Consider the following 12,156-nt stretch of genomic DNA (forward strand, 5'->3'; position numbering starts at 1 on the left):
ATAAATGTGGCTAGACAACATATTCTTGCTGTCTGTGCTGAGACTTTGACATTATTTTGTTTCCGAGGTGTCTTGCACTGTGAAGACATGGATTCTGTCATTTAATCTCTTTTTTAATTGATTTCAGAGAGGAAGGGAGAGGGAGACAGAGACAGAAACATCAATGACGAGAGAAATTCATTGATCGGCTGCCTCCTGCATGCCCCCTACTGAGGACGGAGCCCACAACCTGGGCATATGCCCTGAACGGGAACTGAACCGTGACCTCCTTATTCACAGATCCACACTCAACCATTAGCCAAGGTTCTGTGATTTAACTTATATACTTGGCACACTCCTCTCTTCATTCAAATAATGTAACCCCTCCCCAGCAAAGGACTTCAACCTCATGTCCTGCAATTACACCCAGCAGTACTAGGCTCCTCCATGTGAGCATGGGCTCCAGCCTCTTATACAGAATCGGAGTCCAGGCCTTCGAGGTGCCTAACATTGAGGCTATGGCCCAGGGCCGCTGAAAACGTGGACTTCCTGACCTACATCGGTAGCATGAGACAACTCCCCAAAATGCTTCTTCCAAACTCCATGGAAGGTGCCTTTTACAACCTCAGAATTTGCAGGCACTCCTCACTGGTCCCCAGTGTAAGGGAGGCATTATCTGGTTGCCGACATCCTTTAGCCTTGATCTCCAGTTGGGTCAAATTTTTATTGTGTGAAAACTACATTGGTGGCCTGGTTTCCTTTTATCATCTACAAATCAACAGTTAAAACTTGGCTCAAGTATTAGCAGCTTTAGTGGAAACAAATCATTCCAATTATGCTGCGGAATCCTGACATGATTGTAAGGTTAAGCAATAAAAACTATTACCCATACTTGTTGCGTCTGAGAACAAAGAAAATTTATTTTCCAATTACATACTTTATGTCACCACAAGGAATGAAATGTGTGTGATGGTGAGGGTAACATGCATCTGCTAGTGAATATACCATTTACTCTTTTTTAAAAAGTGCTGGGGAATGTCTCTAAATAGAATTCATTATTATCATCTTGAGATATATTAACAGTAGGCAGCTGCCAAAATATTTTACAAATGAAGCAGTAATACTTTAGTAGTTACCTAAGTCAGCTGTGTTTGCTACTTGGCATTAAGTCTCATTCCCTCTGTGAAATCAACAACTTATAACCACAGAGGAGCTGATAAGGTTTTAGCTTCTCCCGTGGGTAACTCTCTAAAGACAGTTCAGTTACATGAGTTCCCTTCTGAGTTCACAAATTTGCTTCATGAGATGGGGGAGGCCTGCCTGAGTGACTGCACAGGAAACCCCGGGACAGCGCCTGCCACATAGGAAGTGCTCAGGGCTGGTCATGAGCAAGTCCCAACAGAGTAGGAACATTCTCACAAAACATACCTTGAAAAGGAAAACTCCTGATAAATACGCAAATTCCATAGGTGGGATATTAATGCATAAGTTTGATTAGATGTCTTCTTATTCATATGGCTAACTTAAACACGGTGGAAGAATACAAATTTTTATTTTTTAATAACTACTGAAAACGTCTTATTAGTGACTCGATGGGCCAAGAATAGTAATTACTCATATAATTTAGGAAAAGACTCTCTATTGCAGTGGTTCTCAACCCTGGCTGCACATTAGAATCACCTGGGAATCTTTTTAAAATCCTGATTTCTGGGCCTCATCCTCCGGAAATTCTGTTTCTTTGTTCTGTTTCGAATTTCCGGAGGATGAGGCCCAGAAATCAGGATTTTAAAAAGATTCCCAGGTGATTCTAATGTGCAGCCAAGGTTGAGAACCACTGCTCTACTGGGATTCAGCAGTGTAGTGTAGACTCACCTGGCAGGACCACGTAGTTATTCGGAAACAATGGAAATGGGTGGATTTAGGGGTAAAGCTGGGAATTCTCAGACCTACAGCAGGACTGAGAGGCTTTAGTGTGTAACTGAACTTGGTCTAACTTTCGCCTCGTATAGTTTTATCTGTATTGCACACTCTGCAATCACTGGCATCTTTTTTTAAAATATATTTTTATTGATTTCAGAGAGGAGGGGAGAGGGAGAGAAAGGTAGAATCATCAATGATGAGAGAGGATCATTGGTCAGTTGCTTCCTGCACACCCTCTACTGGGGATCGAGCCCGAAACTCAGGTATGTGCCCTGACCAGGAATCCAACCGTGACCTCCTGGATCATAGGTCGATGCTCAACCACTGAGCCACACCAGCAGGGCTTTCTAAAAAATTTTATTTATTTAATAAAATGACTAAACCGTTTGAGAAGGCTTAAGGAAGAATAAGAGAGGTTAGGGGTGGGGTTTGAATTTTCTAAAGAGAAACTGGCTAGTGGCTAACTCATTAGTCAACAGAGCCAAATATCAACAGTACAACGATTGAAATTTCTTTTGAGAGCCAAATTTTTTAAACTTAAACTATATAGGTAGGTACATTGTTATTAACTTAATTAGGGTACTCCTAAGGCTTAGGAAGAGCCACACTCAAGGGGCCAAAGAGCTGCATGTGGCTCGCGAGCTGCAGTTTGCCAACCACTGGCTAGCCGCTAGTCACAAAATATTTCAAAATAGTAAAGTTGCATTTTCCAAACACTGTCCTTTGGTCCGTATTTCTGTCTCCAGAATGTCAAAACAAAATGCTAAAGCTAAATCACTGATAACCAACCTGGAAGTGTTTTTGGTGTTTTTTTTTTCTTGTTTAGCTTTTAGTTTTTGTTTTTAGTGGAGGGGAAATATTTCCCAGTTAAAAAATAAAAAAGGAAACAGCCCTAGCTGGTTTGGCTCAGTGGATAGAGCGTCAGCCTGCAGACTGAAGGGTCCCAGGTTCGATTCCGGTCAAGGGCACATGCCTGGTTGCGGGCTTGATCCCCATTAGGGGACATGCAAGAGGCAGCCAATCAATGATTCTCTCTCATCATTGATGTTTCTATCTCTCTTTCCTTCTCCCTTCTCTCTGAAATCAATAAAGATATTAAAAAAGAAAAAGAAAAAAGGAAACAAAGCTGTAGTAGAAAATGGGCATGTGGTCAAGAGAAAAGCGCGGGGAGAGCAGTTAGGTGATGGTCCTCTGGCTTAGTGGCAGCATCACCAACTAGCTAGCCAGAAAGACGGCCATCAGCTTTAGCAAAGCTCTTAAATGCTGTGTATCAACTGTAATATAAAGAGCTTGAAGATGAGCTCTTAGTTTTCCTTCCAGAAATTAAACGATAAAAATACATTTTAAAGAGGGAGCAGCCTAACTAAAAAGTAAATAATTTAACATTTTAACTTAGTAGCTTTAAAAAGTCAGTTGGGAATTTTATTGCTTTGGGCCCAAGGCCACTGTAAGACTGACTGGGCAGAAAGTTGAAAGACTATCAAGGTTTTGGGTAGGGTGGTGCCATTAGAAAAAGTAAATGCTGTGTTTAGAACAGATTTAAAGACAGAGTTTGAAAGAACTAAAAAACTATAATTAAAGAATATAAGGCTTTAGTAGCTATAGTTAATTATGGCAAGCACAGTTCCTGGTTGGGCTATTCAATAAATATATGTCGAGTAGATGAAGTGAACAAACACATAAGTGAGACCTGACAGAAACTAAAAAGGGAAAGGATTTTAGAGACTTTAGGAAAACAAAATACACAATGGGACCACCACCAAAGGACCAAAAAGTTAATTCAGGATTTTAGCAGTAAAAAAAAAAATGCAAATAAAAATCATCACCAATGTTTTGAATTGCCGATTCTGCTAGAAGTTGGGAAGGCATGAATTATCCATAAGTAATGATTGGGGAAAGGTGGAGATGAATGAGGTAATGGGGAGAAACCTCAGACTTTATTGTAGGCAGTTTGACTTGCTAAGTAAAGTCTGCAAATGATTTTTAAAGCACATATGGGGCATAAATTAAAAAGAAAAAGTAATTGTAGTAAAATTAGAGTGGATGTAGAAGCTTGATGGGAGAATACCTTTCTATTTAATAGATGGGATGCTGCCTGACTTATGAATCATTCAATAAAGCCAATTAGATCTTTAATAAAAAAACTTCGTGGATAAAAAAGAATGTTTTAAATAACAAAACATATAAAGCAGATGTTAACTAGATATTTAAAGCAAATATAAACCTAACCTAGAAATGATCAAGTTTAATGATGCAGCTTTTGATATATTTATGTAAGTGTTTTATGGAAGCTTACTTTTATTGCCAAAATTTAATATTTAGTGCTCAACAGAGCTTGTCATGTTTATGTTACAGTTGTGTTTCCACAGTACCAGTTAGAGCAAAACCAACTTCAGTAGTAAGTTTGACATGCAGAAAGAGTTGCTGATAAGATGTTAAAGGAAGTCACACCAGCCAACTGATGGAAGTCATTTTATCCACAATGTGTTATCAAAGGCAAGTTATATTTCAAGTTTTAACCCAGTGGCTCTTTTGCAGAGAGAAAAAGTATTTCCATCTTGTGCACCAATTTGTTCTAAATTTAAAAAAATATTTGGTCATCAAAAAGGCAGAAGAAAATAAAACCCAAATTTTTAATAAACCCCGTATTTATGATCAACCAATGAACCTTCATGAAAAGCTTTATTTAATTTTTATCCAAAGAGAAGCAAAGGGAGCTTAGACACTGGTGTGAGTTTGAGGAAGGAATTGCCCCTATACCTGGTGCTGGGCTTGGGTAGAGAGGGACCAGATAGCATTAGGGGCTCTGAAAGCCAAGGGCACTGGGTGTGCTTCTGAGTTCAAATAGACCCCAGGGGAGAGGAGGCATTAGACTCCCGCAGCCCACAGAGCCCCTAAAGTCCCAGCACAGTCCCAGCAGTGTGCTGGGAGTATGGAGGAAGTATCAAGCCTCACTGCCACCCGCCCCCCCCCCCGCGCCCCCCCCCCCCCCCCCCCCCCCGGCCCCAGTTGTGCAGGAGCAGCACAAGGACCTCCGGATCCCCAAAGAGAGCATGGAAGAAGCAAGGAGAGGTGCCAAAGCGGAAGGGCCTTTCAGACAGGAATATGCTTGTACTGCACCAGCACTGAGGCAGGACAATGAGCATCTCAAGGACCCTGCACAGGCAGAGGCCACCGAGATGCGGGGAGCATGCCCCAGCCCAGGCCTTTACAACTTTGTAGGAGAAGGGATTACATTAAATATATCTGGCTGAAGCTTACTATTCTTAAAGTGTCTCCTTAATAAGAATGATGTAGGTATGATATGAAACATGAATGGTACATAGGAATTGAGATGAGGCTGAGATTCCTGTCTAGTTTATACACACCGATCCTTCCATAAAAACAAATAAAAAAATGTGTGGTTATAATATAAAATCATCTCATGAAAAACATCAAAGAGCTGAGGGAGGAGGAGAGGAGTCCTAAAGTTAAAATGCCACAACGGTGCTGCTTTTACAGGGAAGCTTATTTTTTTAAAACATTGAAAAGTTGTGGTCAAATCAGTTAATTTGTATGCAGCAGTGTACACTTTCACATACAATTACTGGCCTATGCTTTAAAACACAATGCTTTGTAACAGACCCAATCTGTCCACTTCTCTGATGGGTCTGAATACGGTATTCCTGTCTTAAAAAACAAATTCCAAGAGCTGACAAGATAGCAAGAAACTGCCAGGCCAAATGCTGCAGAAAAGCAGGAACCTGAGAGGTAAGCAAGCAGGGAGGCACTTGTATCCTGGTAGGGGGCGGATCCGAGCTGATTGACAGCCTCACGGGGAGGTGGAACTAATCAGAGCCCAGAACCCACCAAGTGGGGCGAATAAAAAGGCCTTCCTTACACGGAAGGTCCTAAGAGTCACTCCCTACAAATAAGAGTGAACCAGAATAAACCCACGGCCCACTCTGAAAGGCTGCAAGGGCAGGTGCCTTGGCAATGAAAGTATACGTGGGGAGGTGGGGTCCCCCAGGTGTTGTATACAAGGGCTGGCCCTTGTGTGCAACATTGCACGTCAAATTTACGTCACCTGGGTGGTCTAAAAAACTTGCAGTGGGTTAAAGTGGTCCCAGACTAGTAATGCCACCAGGCACCTGGCAGAAACAAAAGCAAATGGGGGAGGGGGGCGCAGGAGGCCATTCATCCTAAGCCTCGAAGAATCCCTGAGTAATTTTTCAGTGGTAATGACAAATACCCAGGCAATAATAAGCAAGCCCACAAGAACAGACAGATAACAGGGGTGCGGGAGAGGTCGGGGGGAGGGGGATCGAAGAAAAATCTAGATCCTAAAGCAAATTCATTCTCTAATGAATTCTGTAGCCATTTATGCACCTAATATTTATTGAGCACCTACTCTGTGCCAGGCTCTAGGCCAGGCTGCTGGGCGTATATGCCATGTCAGCTGTCATATGAACAAATCACCCAGGGATGAAAGGTTAGTTGAACTGCCATTATGTTTATGTTTATGTATTTACTGTTCCTTTCTGTGTTTTCCTAAGACTTCCAAACTCAAGAACCCGTGAGTGTCCATTATTTAGTGATAGATTTTGAAACGCACAGTAATCTCCAAGGACTGAGATTGACACTGTTGATTCCTTTCCCAGACTTTCAGTCCCTAAAGGTTCCATGTTCACGTTAAGCCTAATTATCCCCTAAGCAAACCACAGAGCCACGTGCAGAAGCAAAAAAAGTGATGAAAGACAAGGAAAACTACCTCAGAGACATTGAACTCAGAGTTAAGTGCATCTATCTTTACCTGTAAAAGTCCAAACAGATGATCTTAAGAGAAAAGGATGAATTGGACATTAATTTTAAGGTAGAATTGGAAACAGCTGAAGGCACAGGAAGGGTGGAAAGAATTTAGTCCATAATTTACTTATACATAGATTGCCTTTCTTGGCCAAGGTGGTTGGCAAACTCTTGCTAATATTTGGGTTACTCTGGTGCATTTTTACACTAATTGTCAACCTTTGTCTCCTGTCTAGCTTTTCACAATAAGGATTTAAATAGCCTCTACACTTCAACATTTCCTTACTCTTATTATATACTAGAGGCCCAGTGCATGAAATTCGTGCACGGGTAAGGGTCCCTAGCACCTGTCCACTGCTGGCCAGGGCCTCCCTTCCTGCGGTTGGGCAGCTGGCCCTGCCCCCAACTGGGGGAACGGCTGATCGAGGGTGGAGCCAGCTGGGAGGAGGGGCCGAGGACGGTTGGTGGCCTTACCCTCTGGTCAAACTTCTGGTCTAACTCCTGGTCAAGGGGACAATTTGCATATTAGGCTTTTATTATATAAGATTATATAAATATTCTGGTGGCTGTCATTTACTGAGCCTTCAGAATGGTATGACCTGTGCTTTCTTCTCCTTGTTTGCCAGACCACAGCAGTGTAATAATAACAATAGCTACTTACTCTGGGCCTGGAACTGTACAAGACATTTTTTAGGAGTTATTTACTCCTGAGAACAATTGTAAGGGGTAAGTCATTGTTACTCCCATTCTGTGCTCCAACTTGGACAGATCTGAATTCAAATCCTGTCCTGCTTTTGTCATTTCTCCTCCCTAAAAGATAAGGCTCAGTTTCCTGGGTGAAGGCTGCTCTGGGGATGAAATGAAATACAGTGTGGCTGAGTACCTGGCCTCTAGGAAGCTGCAATGGTTACTCATCATGAAATTCATGTCTTGCCTTAGGCAGCATCTTCACCTAGCTAGACCAGTGGTCGGCAAACTGCAGCTCACGAGCCACATGCGGCTCTTTGGCCCCTTGAGTGTGGCTCTTCCTAAGCCTTAGGAGTACCCTAATTAAGTTAACAACAATGTACCTACCTATATAGTTTAAGTTTTAAAAATTTGGCTCTCAAAAGAAATTTCAATCATTGTACTGTTGATATTTGGCTCTGTTGACTAATGAGTTTGCCGACCACTGAGCTAGACAATCTGTTGCATTTATGAAGACTGTTACACTGTCAATACCCCTTCACTTCCTTCCCAACCACTGGCTTGTTTGATCCTTTGGAAAATATTTTAATACCTTATTGACCTTTTGAGTAACTGTCTGTCAGCCTTGGAAAATACTAATCCAGGAAATGATGCAAGAAGAAAGGACCAGGACTTTGCCTTTCTTTCCAGTCCTCTGTAAGTAGTCTGCCTCCTTCCTTCTCCTAGGTTTATGTGTGCGTGAAAGGGGTGTGGGGGTAGCCAGTGTTGGAGGTAAGTCAAGGGGGGTAGGGATGTGACATGTAGGTGTCCTAGGTTTCCAAAAAAGGAATGTGCCACCTTCCCTTATAAAAAATCATGTCTCTTTTTCTTTTTCTCAAGCTTGTGAGAAAATCATCCTACTTTCTCTTATTTAAACCAAAACTACGTACTTACTCTTCTCACAGTGGTCTGGATTGAAAGGCTATATTCATCAACGTGACAGAAAATCCTGGGAAAGATGTATTCACCCCAGTGTACTGCCTAGCACACAGTAGGGACTCAACAAATATTTGAAGTTACTGCAGTGACTGTAGTGTGTCCTCTGCTGGTAATGCAGAAAATAATGCAAAGCTTCCTCACTTTTAAGATAGCCTCCTATATCAGCAAGATTCACCTGTCAAATAATTAATTAGTTGAGAAGTCACACAGGTGGACAGATTTGTGTTTGGCCTACAAGGTTTCAAAATACATTTTGAATGAACATTTAAAGCTTCAGAGATTTCATAGACATTTATAGCTGGCTTGCTCTACCCAATAGTGTCTACCTGGTCCTTCTGGGAACTTGTGCTGGTGCCTGGATTATAACTGTGTTCTCGAAATCAAAGTTCACAAGTCCTGTTAGCTATATCAGGTGTTAATTTGATGCCAGAAAGACCCCCCCCCCCCCCCACATACACACACACCACCAAAACAAAAGCTAGAAGGCTCTAAATGTGTAAATACACAACCCAAACCCTCCAGCCCTCAAATTCTCTCTGAAAACTTGACTCTGCAGTTCCCACTATCAGCTTGTAAAGCCCCGTTCTCAAACCCTCCACTTCACGGGTTCTTGCTAACCAGAGGCATGAAGAGGAAAGACCAGGGCCCCTTCACTCCTAATGCTTGAAAAAGCCCTCCCACCCCCAGCAGAACTGGGAAGGAATTCTTGATGCAAGCAGGGAGGAAGCTTTAAAACTCCACTGACATAAAAAGGCTACTAAATGCCACAGTAGCTTGTCATTTAGAAGGTACCATTTAGAATGTTATAGAAGTTAATCAAATTAAATAGGCCTAAAACACAAGTGATTTTCACTTGACACTATTTTAAAATATATACAATACTGAGAGTCTCCCCACTTTAAAATAAAAATCATTCCTATAAAGGCAGATAGATCCTGACCATTCTCCCTTTTCACATGGATGCCACCTCCCTCCTGGACCCTCCTTTGCTGGCCCAGTGTGGTCCCTTGAAACCACAGGGCCCCCTTTACCTTACTGCTCAAGCCCACACTTCTAGCCCCTGCATGGCCCCTTCACTCTCCTTTCCCAATTCTTGATTTTCCATTGCTCCTCCAACCCATCACAAATACTCCTTAAAGATATTTCAGTAATAAGCATTATATAATACTAACTAGAGGCCTGGTGCACGAAATTTGTGCACTGAGGAAGAGGTCCCTTAGGCTGGTCTGTGCCCTCTCACAGTCTGGGAGCCCTCGGGGAATGCCCGACTGACAACTTAGGCTGGCTCCCCACCGGAGTCGGACAGCCTTAGCACTGCCACAGAGGCAGAAGAGGCTCCCACCACCGCCACTGCGATCGCCAGCAGTGAGCAGCACTCCCCCTGTGGGAGCGTACAAACCACCAGGGAGCAGCTCCTGCGTTGAGCATCTGCCCCCTGGTGGTCAGTGCACATCATAGTGACCGGTGGTTCCGCCATCAGGCAAAAACCGGCTCTCCGAAATCCCCCGAGGGGTCCTGGATTGCGAGAGGGCACAGGCCAGGCCAAGAGACCCCACCAATGCACGATCGCAGCTGGGGAGGGTTATGGGAGCTTGGCCAGCCGGACGAACTGTGGGAGGGCTCCAGGGTGTATCCGGCCCATCTCACTCAGTCCTGATCGGCTGGATCTCAGCAGCAAGCTAACCTACTGGTTAGAGTGTCTACCCCCTGGTGGTCAGTGCATGTCATAGCAAACGGTTGAGCAGCCTTAGCATATCATTTGCATATTACACTTTGGTTGAACGGCCAACCGGATGACTGGACACTTAGCATATTAGGCTTTTGTTGTATAGGATAGTAATGATACGATTATACATTACTGATATATTACATTAATGATACGTTACTACTACTTACAGTAATGAATATTTATTGAGCACCTACTATGTGCCAAGCACAAGTTTAACTATTTAAGAGAAGTCAGTCCATTGAGCTACCCCCACCATCACCTGAGGCTTGCAGTGTGGTAGTTAAAGATGAGTGCCCAGCAGTCAGACTGCTGGCTGGGATCTTAAGGCTTGCCGACCACCTCGGGTGTGGTCCAAACGCTGTCTACAGGGCTCCTTGAGTCTATGATTACTGCTGCCATATTTAAGGATGTGAAATTTACAGAAGTCCCTATCGCTAAGTGGAAAAGGAACCTTTGTCTTTGGCGAGCCCTCTGTTTCCCATAAAAGCGATGTCCTGGATTAATTCTGGATAAAACGGAGCATCCTCAAGACAATCCCCTCATCTTACTCCAAGGCGAGGAGTCTCCCATGACTGAACTTGAGGTGCCACCAGAGCCAACAGGGAGCTGACTTAAGCTAAGGGTTAAATCCTGCCAGTGTAGAGGAGCAATTTCCTCCAGCAAGTCTAGATAATTGCCGCTTCCTCTATGAAAGTCCGTCATTGGAGTCCAAGAAGGGTCAATGGACAAAGTTCCAATGACCGTCGCTGGCGTGCACCCAGAGGCCAGACCTGGCAGAAGCCGGGCCAGCTCGGCCCTCCACCCGCTCGGTATCCTACAGAAGAAAAGGCGGGTCTGGAGAAGCTCTTGGGAAGAAAGGACATGTCCCAGCTGTGGTCCTTCCTCTTGATGGGGACCTACTCTGCAGGCTCCGGAGGTCTGGCCGGGGCGTGACCACTCCGGAGCGCGGAGGTTCCTAGAGGCGCCGGGCGGAGGGGCGCCGGCGGGCGAGGGCTGCCCCGGGAATCCCGGCCGAGCCCGCTCTCCAGCCTCCCTCCTCCCCGCCCTCCTCCTCCTCCTCCCCCTGGCGCCCCAGCCTCCGCGCCGCGGCTGCCTCCTCCCGGAGAGGGTGGGATCCCAGTGCCCCGGAGGGTTCGGCGCCCCCCGGATGGAGGGGAGCGGGAGGCGGGCGACTCGAAGCCTACCGTCCTCGGCTTCTTGACCCCCGACATGCTGGCTGCGGCGGCGCGCGGCGCGCTGGACTCGGAGCCCGGTTCCTGGGAGCGGAGACGGAGGACGCACGGGTGGCGGTGGCGGCGGCGGCGGCACTGCTGCCCGACTCCCGGGAAGGAGGTATAAAAAGGCTGGCTCCGCAGACACGTCGCACTTCCCTTGACCAGCCCCCTCCTCCTACTCCTCCTCCCGCCGCGCTCCTCTCCGCCCCGTCGGCTCCGCCGTCAGCGCCCAGCCCAGGGGACCCGGCCGCCGCCTGGGCGGGGTCGGGCCGGGCTCCCTGCTTGCGGGAGCGGCGGGGCCAGCTCGGGTCCGAAGCAGGACCTGGCAGCCCGAGGGGCAGACCCACAGGCCGGGCGCGGAGCCCGGGGTCAAGTTCGGCCTTTCCTTTCCCACTCCCAGCTGGTCCCAGGGCACCCCCCAACCCCCGCCCCCACCCCCTCAGCTCCCCACTCTCCCTACCCCTTACCCTCCCCGCCCCACCCCCGAGCCTCTTCCAGGAAGTCTTCCTGCCTCTGGGACCCAGAGCTTATTTGGTTAAGGACAAGGATGCTTGAACCCGCCGGACTCGTGGGCATGGGCCTCGGGGGCACGGACGCCCAGCTCGCCGTCACCCGTCACCCGTCACTGGCAGTTCTAGCAGCGACGGCCAGCTTTACTGATCCTCACTCTGCTGAGCTCCGCCTCAGTCTCACGCGCCCCCGCACCAGGCATTGCGCCCTACATCCTCCTCATTTTACAAATGAAGCGGTTGAGGTTTTCAGACTTTCTCGAGGTGATATTCCAAGTGAGGGGATTCAAAGCCGAGCTGTCGGCCTGGACAGCCCAGGTTCTCTACGCCCGTATCATCACCTACGATGATGATA

The 12,156-nt window shown here is 46.1% G+C and overlaps 1 protein-coding gene across 1 annotated transcript in view; it reads right to left on the reverse strand.

Annotated features, from left to right (window-relative positions):
* The window catches only part of PAPSS2 (3'-phosphoadenosine 5'-phosphosulfate synthase 2), a 74,108-nt gene extending 62,704 nt beyond the window's left edge, over positions 1 to 11,404 (reverse strand). Inside the window, exon 1 of the mRNA XM_070432759.1 lies at positions 11,263 to 11,404. Within this exon, the coding sequence (XP_070288860.1) occupies positions 11,263 to 11,289 (27 nt within the window). The 5' untranslated portion in view covers positions 11,290 to 11,404. The remainder of the gene's footprint in view (positions 1 to 11,262) is intronic.
* Positions 11,405 to 12,156: the final 752 nt, after the last annotated feature.

This window comes from Myotis yumanensis, unplaced genomic scaffold (genome assembly GCF_028538775.1).
Source record: "Myotis yumanensis isolate MYYU_CA2020_CCGP unplaced genomic scaffold, mMyoYum1.0.hap1 SCAF_13, whole genome shotgun sequence".
NCBI classification, from domain to species: Eukaryota; Metazoa; Chordata; class Mammalia; order Chiroptera; family Vespertilionidae; genus Myotis; species Myotis yumanensis.